At 35.4% G+C, this 8,874-nt stretch overlaps 1 protein-coding gene across 3 annotated transcripts; it reads right to left on the bottom strand.

Annotated features, from left to right (window-relative positions):
• Positions 1-1,419: 1,419 nt before the first annotated feature.
• LOC116123304 (probable serine/threonine-protein kinase DDB_G0292354) lies at positions 1,420-7,431 on the bottom strand. 3 transcript variants are annotated; one of them, XM_031409097.1, is made up of 8 exons: positions 7,200-7,431; positions 6,958-7,097; positions 6,721-6,871; positions 5,295-5,694; positions 4,286-4,327; positions 2,920-3,289; positions 1,613-1,690; positions 1,420-1,536 (listed from the first exon to the last, which is right to left on the bottom strand). In XM_031409097.1, the coding sequence occupies exons 4-8, from the start codon at positions 5,678-5,680 to the stop codon at positions 1,486-1,488; spliced, it is 927 nt and encodes a 308-aa protein (XP_031264957.1). In that variant the 5' UTR covers positions 5,681-5,694; positions 6,721-6,871; positions 6,958-7,097; positions 7,200-7,431; the 3' UTR covers positions 1,420-1,485. The 3 variants fall into 3 exon arrangements, with proteins under 3 accessions (XP_031264957.1, XP_031264958.1, XP_031264959.1); XM_031409098.1 differs by having other exon boundaries at positions 7,227-7,431; XM_031409099.1 differs by lacking the exon at positions 4,286-4,327 and having other exon boundaries at positions 7,200-7,430.
• Positions 7,432-8,874: the final 1,443 nt, after the last annotated feature.

Below are 8,874 nucleotides of genomic sequence, written 5' to 3'. Positions count from 1 at the left end.
CCAAAATCCTCCACTTCTATTTCACTCAAGAAATGGAGTTGTTTTAACATATACCGTCAGATCACATAAAGTCTGATAGATCATAGACTGATAAAGAAAATGTTACTAAAGTTTTGTTTAAAATATTCAAAATCAATGGGCACGAAGGCTTTCTGAAGACATCTCTTCTTAACAGCGGTCCAAAATGTTGCTTCCCTTACATCAAATCAATACTGTCCCGCCGTTTGCAGCAACAAACCAGGGTTACCCCACAGTGATTCAAATTCTTTGGCCTATTTGCCTAATGCCGCCACCACACCAGCCATATCAATCAACACAAGATATTAGATATTTACGAACGTAAGAACTAAGAAGCAAGTATCTTGTTAAGAAGCAAATATCTTATTGCTTGTATTACTAAAAAAATTTGAATTCAAATCCTTGTGACTATTAATAAAAGATAACTATTCCAAACTTATCTAATTCATTAATTTCAAAATCTCAAAAGATTAATTGAGATACCTACAAATTAATCTGAAAAAAAATAAAAAAATAAAAAAATAAAAATAAAACAATGATAATGAAAGTATAATAGATATATATGGAATTTTAGAGTAAACGACATATATTCCCACCCAAAGTTTTGCAAAATCCTAGGTTGGTACCCTAGGTTTTATAAATTTTAAATTCTCACCCTTAAATTAGGGGTGTTCAAAATAACCGGTTGGAACCGAAACCGACCCGACAAGTATCCTGGGTTTGGTTTCGATTCTTACCCAGAACCAATCGTCAATGGGTAGGTTCCGGTTTTAAATTTTTGGAACCGTTACTGTGCAGTTCCGGTTCTGGTTCCTATAGTTAGGAATCGAAACTGGAACCAGAAACCAGGAATAGAGATTAATATAAAATAAAATTAAATATTAGGGGAGTTAATAAAAACTTTTGTAGAAAAGTAACGTGAATACATTTATATTTATATTTCATAACATTTAAAGTGAGTTGGTTTGACTTTTGAGAATTTAAAGTAATAGAATTTGTGATTTTGAATTTATAATTTATAATTTTATTTTTGTTAACAAGTGCCTGGGTGGGTATTGTAAGTTTTTAAGGGTTTTTTTTGCCATTTTAAAAACTTTTGAGGGGTCATTGTGATTTTACAAGATACCCAGATCTAGAACCAAAACCATTGTTACAGGTTCTGATTTTGGATACCTAGGAACTGAAACCGTCGGTTCTGGTTTCGATTCCTTTAAAAAGTGCAGAATACCCAGAACCGAACACCCCTACCTTAAATAGATTCCATTTTATTTTTTTAACCCTTAAAGGCTTAATAGATATGGATGGAATTTTATCATTTCATTCTTCCAAGGGTTAAAAGTGTGAAGATTTACACAAGTCAACATTTCTCAGAAAAAAAAAAAAGAAAAAAGAAAAAAAAACCAACGCCTTTGATCATCCTCTTCATTATCTTTCTCCTAACAAATACAGCCTACACCGGGATTCCTCTTATTCTGAATCTGAGTCCATGTTACCCATTGCCTTTAAACCTCTAGGTCTCTGCATCAGACAAAATCAATAAGCTTCAACTAAAACTATAATTGAATTTGTGGGTTGTCTTTATAAGCTTAACTACCTTTTTAGAAATCTTCTTCTCCCTCACTTCATACCGTTCAAGGGTTAGATCACATAACCATGCACCTGGGCTTACCAACTGCAAAAATAAAACATACAAAAATGTCAAGCAAAAGAGAATCATTTAAAGTACCATTGTGCTTTATTTTATGAAGTTGAGGATCTCATGCCTTTAATTTATTTTTTTTAAAATGCTTTCTTCAAAATAACTTAGAAAAGGAATCTTCAACAGTAATGGCATTTAAAAACAATCATATGCAAATTGTGCTTTCTCCTCCCAGTTAGTGTGGTCCAGGCTGGACCAGACAGGAACCCACTATCTTAAATTATTATTATTATAAAATAAAAAATAGAATTGAAGAAGAAAAGCACATTCACCCCACCCAACAATCCACATATATTACAGGAATGCCCGCAATAATGAGCAAAGGGCCGTCCTGTCCTTTGCCCATTCTGTCTCTTTGTATCTTTATTTAGACCTTACTTTGTTGATAAGTCTTGTGTTGTCTACTTAATCACTATCGTCCACGTGTTCACCGATCCACAGTCCACCTAATCAGATACCAACATAAAACAACTGTACCACAAAGTTCCACTTTCCCATACCCTAACAAGCTAGCAGCCAGCTTTTGTCTGGGAACGTATTCCCTGACCCCACTTATTCACCCTCTTATTTTAAAATAAATAAAAATTATGTAAAAAAACCCAGTAAATAAAAATAAATCTGATTTGAAAGGCAAATTATTGTTAACATCAATCTGAAAATTCAATTCATGTTAAACAAACCTAATCAGAGTCTAGATTTCAATTGATCTGAGTGATGGTCCCAGTCCCACCGCAAAAAAAAATTATCTCTAATTTTTCGCACCCAAAATAGGACTTGGTCACTAAGACGCTAACGAACTTTAGGTCATTATTAGGTACATAGTCCAAGCTTTGATTGACACGTGGATATGTATATCTCACTTGTCACTTTACACAGTTTTATCTATTTTTTAAATAACAAAAAATAATAATAATAAAAAGCAGACCATAGTTTCACATATATCACACTCCGACCCAACAACCAATTTATAGTATAACTGCTAACATCCTTAAAAACCGTGTTCTGTTCCACCCCAAAAAATATCACCCTGCTGTTACTCACTTGTACCTTGTGCTCTAAATGTTATACCTCAACTTTTCCAATAATATTCTAATTCTAACCCATTTTATTTTCTTTTCAGAATAATTTAATCAAAACTTGAATCCTGATTACTAAAACAAGCTCAAAGATCTAAAATACGATGAAAACATTAGAAGGCTTACATTGAGAGTGCGTTGAATAAATTTTGCTCTCTTTTTGGGTCTTTGTGGGAGCTTAGAGCCTTTAATGGCCATGAAATCCTCTTCTTTTTCTTTGTTGGTCAAAGCAATCACGAATTTCGGTGGCCAAACAGATGGTGCCGCCTCGCCGCTGGCAGAAGAAGACCCTCCTTTTTTGCTGTCGTGGGCTGTTTCCGATGATGCCCCTGACTTGTTGTAATCATGATTATGATTATTGTTGTTGTTGTTGCTGGTGTGATGGTTATTGTTTCGGGTACCTCTCTTATCGTGCGCTCCCCTATCTGGAGACGCAAAACCTCTCACACCACCACCGTTGCTTTGCCCTCTCATGGCACTTGAATTCTCAGTGTTCCTAAGAATAACACAATTCACATACGCATCAAATAATTTGGCAAAGCATGTGAAAATATTGGAAAACAATTAAATTAAGTAAAGTACTTTGGAAAAGTAAAAAAAAAAAAAAAGTTGTGTCCCAGTGAATTTTGTAGTGGGAAAGTACGAAAATAACCTCGGAGTGATCTAAATTACAATCTGGACGAGTATTGCGTGAAAATGGGGGTGAGGTTTTGGCTTTCTTTGAGGAGACTTTGGCTTCCGCTTTTAAATGGGAAGCGTTGCTAAATTCAGTTTCTAGGAGAAAAAAAGCTAATGTTATTTGGATCTAACGTCCACACCTGGGATTTTAGGCCGTTGGATCAATTTCGCCTTTTGGAGGTTAAGGCTACGTGTTAAATTTTGGGTAGGCATGTAGGATAAAGCGGACCAGATTCCTTAACAAGTTACAATCGACGGCTGGAAATTTGTGGGAATTATAAAATGGGCTTAACTGGACACGTGGCACAGAACTCATTCATATCATATTTCCAATGAAACTATCTTACATATACGCGTATGGGATATAATCAAACATGATCAGTTGTAGATAAACTAGCTACAGCCTACAGCCGACGCCAATGCTAAAAGCCAAAATAGATAGCTAATAATTATTCAAACCATCTATTCAAAACAAATCTAAATACTCACAATTAGCAGCCAAAAATAAACAAATAAATAAATAAATATATTTTCCACAGCTAACACTTCCATATAGAGAAAATGCTGACCTTAGTTTATATAGAATTGCAGAATTTATACCCCGAAATACAAGAAAGAAGATTCAAGTAAAAGCTAACAACTTGAATCATGAGTATCAATTCTAGTATTCAAGTGCGCTGGATCTAGACACTTCTAATGCATGTAATTACACAGAACTGAGAGGATTTTTTTTCAGCGAATTGTCTCCTACAGTTTAGTTGGACTCAAATTCCTAGAGAGTAAGCATACAAAGATGGCGCTCTCAAGCACTTACCATGAGCTCTCCTTCTGAAAACCATTATACACTTGGACCAACCTGACCAATTTGAGAGTGGACAAATAAGAGCCTCATAAATATTCAGCCCAAAAACATATATATGCTTAAAACGTTCATGGTCGGTACAATTATCAAATCATCTAACTAACCTCTCTCTAATGCAATAACGTTATTTGAGGCTGAAATGTTATAATATGAGACCCATATGGTGCCATCAAAAACTGGTACAAGGACCATGTGTGCAAAGTGCAAACCTTTAAGAGTCAATGGCGCCAGCTCTGTATTCTTATCCTGTTATCCATTCCAGTTTCTACTACTTGAAGTAGATAAGATAAAAATGTCAATCAAAGTATCAAACACTGCAACTGACACACTTTCCCAACTATGTAGACAATCCTATAATCACGTAACTGAAACACGATCATTAAAGTTCTTCATCATCATATATAACATTTAAGTCATGTCAAGCGACAAGTACCCCAAAGAATAGTATGTACCACAGTACCAGTACCAACAACAATTAATGAAAGGAACTTCACCAACCCCCTATTCCAACAATCAATTAAGGAATTTACCACGTTCTCAAACCATAAAGTAAATCATGTTTCTAATAGTAAAAATTATTTATTTCAGAAATAGTATTTTTAAACAAAAAAAAAAGGGGGACCCATTAAATGATAGTAGATCCGGATCTTTTTCCGCGCCAATTTGATTAGAAACCTACCAAGAATAACCTATCAGTAATCTAATAACACAGACCCAAAGCGCGTCATGGGTCCACGCGCAACCGATCCGATTATCCCAATTCCCAACGGCAGACTCACACCAATTTCCTAGCAAACACCACCCCGTTCATAAGAGAGAGAATTATGGAAAGTTGAAACCAAGAACAAACGCCCAAGATCTACTATCTCATCGGGCAGTCTTTAACACGCACCGAAGAAATCGCGTATACATGTCTAAAGAAATTAACGGAAAAAAACTCATCCAACTAATATAATAGTACCTGAGAATGCGCTGAGGAGGCGGAGGTGGAGGCGAAGAGGGCCGTTGACGGAGATTAAAGTAACCATTACCGTGGTTATTACTACCATTAATATTATTAGCAGTAGCAGTGCTCGGCTGAATGGAAGTGTCCTTGTCAGTTCTGACGACCCGAACCGTTGTCCGATGGGCCGGGGCTGCCGAGTCGTCCTTGACCTGTACTTTCATGCACCGGAGCCTCTTCCGGTTACCCCATTGCAAGACAAAATCAGTCGATGTCGCTTGCCTTGTGTTAATCTCTGAGCTCGCTCTTAATAACCCACCGTCCCCTCCGCTTCTATCTCTGCCGTTACTGGTAATACCGCTACTGGTACCGTTATTACTGCTTCTCAAAGGACTCTTTTCCATCTCCTTCTGTAGACCTGTCCCATTCCGAACAACATCAACAATTATAACTAAACTACGATTATTTTCTGTAATCAAAGGTTAACTTGGACCGTTAGGGTGGTAACAAAGAAGGGAAGAAGACAATTTGGTTATGGCTTTCCCTTTCCGGCAAAATCCGCAATTGGGATTAAAATTTAAATTATAAAAGGATAAATACAAATATGTGATAGTTGTAAAAGATAGCATCTGACGGCTTAGAATTTCCCCAAAAATTCAAATAGAGAATAACCTTATAATAAACACAATAAAAAAAATTCAAAAATGAGTTAAGGTTGTAGAAGACGAGCACCAGAAAGCAGAAACTTATTGAGGAAGAAAAAAAAAACTATAAGAACAATAGGCCGGATGAGGCAACGAAAATGGTTAATATGAGAATTCTTTAGGTGGAATAATAAAATTACTCCAAAAATATACGCACAAATTACAGAGGATCTGAGGAAGAGTAAGGACAGAAAATACAGTACAAAGAAATAGAACAAAATAATTTTCTGAGGAGAAAGAAAAATGATTTAAACCAAGCTAAACAACCCATTTGGTTGAATGATTTAAGTTTTTAGATGAAGAAACGGTTTCAAGATGTTATTTTGCCTCAGTTTTCTTGGTAAACAGACGAGGCGTAGCTGGAGAAAAGACTGTACAGCAGCCATCGAGTGAAAATCCAAGAGGAGACTGAAGAAAATTCACCGTAAAATGGGAAAAAAAAAAAACCATCCCAGAAAGAGAGAGACCAAGTCAGAAGAATCATATCGACTTTTTAAATTAAAAATCGAATCAACAAAATATTTCGTCAAAACAGGTCGAATTGATCCTCCGACTGAAATTTATGGCAAGCATGGCCGGAATGCCTGAAAACTCAGAGCCCAGCTGAGCTTAGTTTCGAAAACCGAAATAGGAAGAAAAGAAATAAAATCAAACACAGAAGCCGATTCGAAACTGCAACCAGGGAAAACCATTCTCAAGTCAAATTGAGAAATTCTTGTTTATATCACACGACTCCATACCTCCAATATCACCGCACCGCCGTTAATTAACCAGTATATTGCTTTCTTTATATCAAAATTTCAACAAAATAATGACATTTCAAGGGCGTTAAATCTTCAACTCCTCTGATCTTCACTTTATATAACTGCTCCAATCTCTTTGAAAATGTATCTGCAAAACATAAATCGTAAATTCAAAAGGCTTGCATCTGGACGATGAATCAGACAGAATTAATAACTTTGTTTCGCGCTACATACCTCCGAAACTCCAACTACGTCACCTTCAATGAGTAAATTTCAATGAAACAAAGACCTATCTTCACAATCAGCGACTGTAAATCAAACAAATCTAGTACAAATTCCTTCTGAACAACCCCTTTAAATCTCTTTGAATGTATCTGCGAACAGAAAAACAAACAAATAAACAATTACCAGCCATATTTAAATAACTTTATCTCTTAAAAACAATACAAAATTACAGTTTGCTCTCATTTACACACCTCTAAAACAACTCTCTCTATCCCTACCAGATTCAGATTCTTAACATTCCTTTACAAAAAATTTGGCGAGAACTTTATCAAATTCTTGTCAATTCCCACCCAAAATCCTCTGTTTGGTTTCAGAGAAAGAAAGTGAACGAAAATTAACAGAGAAATAATAGAGGACAAACAGAACAGAACTACAGAGAACTTCTTCTTCTTCTTCTTCTTAAGATAAACGAAATACCCTCTCTCCCTAACAAACCCAGTTTTATACCCCATTCAGACTCTCCGTTCAACACCGAGCATTTCTGACCTTTAATCAGCAATCAGACGCTCCTGATTACTCCTCTTTCAAACCGTCAAGTCCCATCTATTATGAAGTTATCATGTGCCCGTGGCAAATATAAATTACCTCACGGAGTTTATCGATCTAACAGAATCTTTAACGACGTTGAATTTTTGTTAAATTATAGCACTTGTTTTTTTTTAAAACAATAATTTCAATTATTTTATCCGTAAATAATTTTTTTTGGAGCCGGTGGGGTGGCGCTTAGAACAGTGAATTGGCTAGGGTTAGTTAGTCAAGTGAGTGAGCTAATCATGGTTACTCTTAACCGGACTAGTGAATCTCTCACTTGGATATATCGTGTACATCAGTTTCGTTTCTTATAATTAAATTATCTGAAAACCAAATCACAAGAGTAAATGGATACCCTTTCAATTCAAATCCCTCAATTGAACTTAACATTTTTTTAAACAGATGTTAAAAAACCTCAGTTGCCGAAGTATTTATAAGATAGTTGCCGAAGTATTTATAAGATATTAATTAAGTTATTTTATTTTTATCGATTATAAACTATTTTCAAACTTATTTAAAATGTTAAAATTTTAATGTTCTTATATTGGTTTTATAAATTTGTTTTACCATTACATGAAAGATTATTCACTAACACGAGAATTTTTGAGATAATTATTGTGATTCATGTAAACAGTAAAATCTAAGGTTGAATCGAACAAGGTTAATTCAGTGAGAACAAGAGACACCGGTGTAGTATCAACCATAAGAACTTTGACACTTAAATCAACACGGTTGAGATGAATATTTAGTAAGGCTGAGAGTGGGAAAGAGTTTATCGGGAGTGTCTAGCTAATATGCGAGGCAATTACAAGAAGGTTAACCTCTTTATATAGTGAGCTACTGAAGTTTGAGTTCTTGTAGAATTATACGTTACCATAATAGGAGTTTGAGCAAATAAGAAACTAGTAGTCCTAATCCATGCAGAAGTAAAAGTATTAGTTCTGTAAGATTAGAAACCTTTGATGAACTTGGAAGTAAATATAACTCTTAATCCTATTGTGAGTGAATATGGGCTAATGGATTAGAGCCTAATTTAGCTTAAATGGCAGAAATGCCCAACCCGTGAAGTGGTCCAAAATATAAGTTAATCTAATTTAATCGTAGAGTGATCTAACTCGTGAAATAGCCTAACTTGTGGAGATGGTTGACTCGTGGTGTGGATTAGCTCGTAGAATGGGTCAACCCATAGAATGAATATTCTTACAAAATGAGTCATCCCGCTAGATGGTCTTTCATCATGATGGATTTAAGTATAGACCCAACCGGAATTAGGTTAAAGCACTAAGCTGTATATAGTGTTTACTTCGTTATTGGGTCTGATAAGTTCTAGTACGA

The sequence above is a fragment of the Pistacia vera genome, unplaced genomic scaffold (assembly GCF_008641045.1).
Source record: "Pistacia vera cultivar Batoury unplaced genomic scaffold, PisVer_v2 Contig141, whole genome shotgun sequence".
Classification (NCBI taxonomy): domain Eukaryota; kingdom Viridiplantae; phylum Streptophyta; class Magnoliopsida; order Sapindales; family Anacardiaceae; genus Pistacia; species Pistacia vera.
Note: the sequence above shows the minus strand (reverse complement) of the source record. Positions and strands in the feature narration are given on the sequence as shown.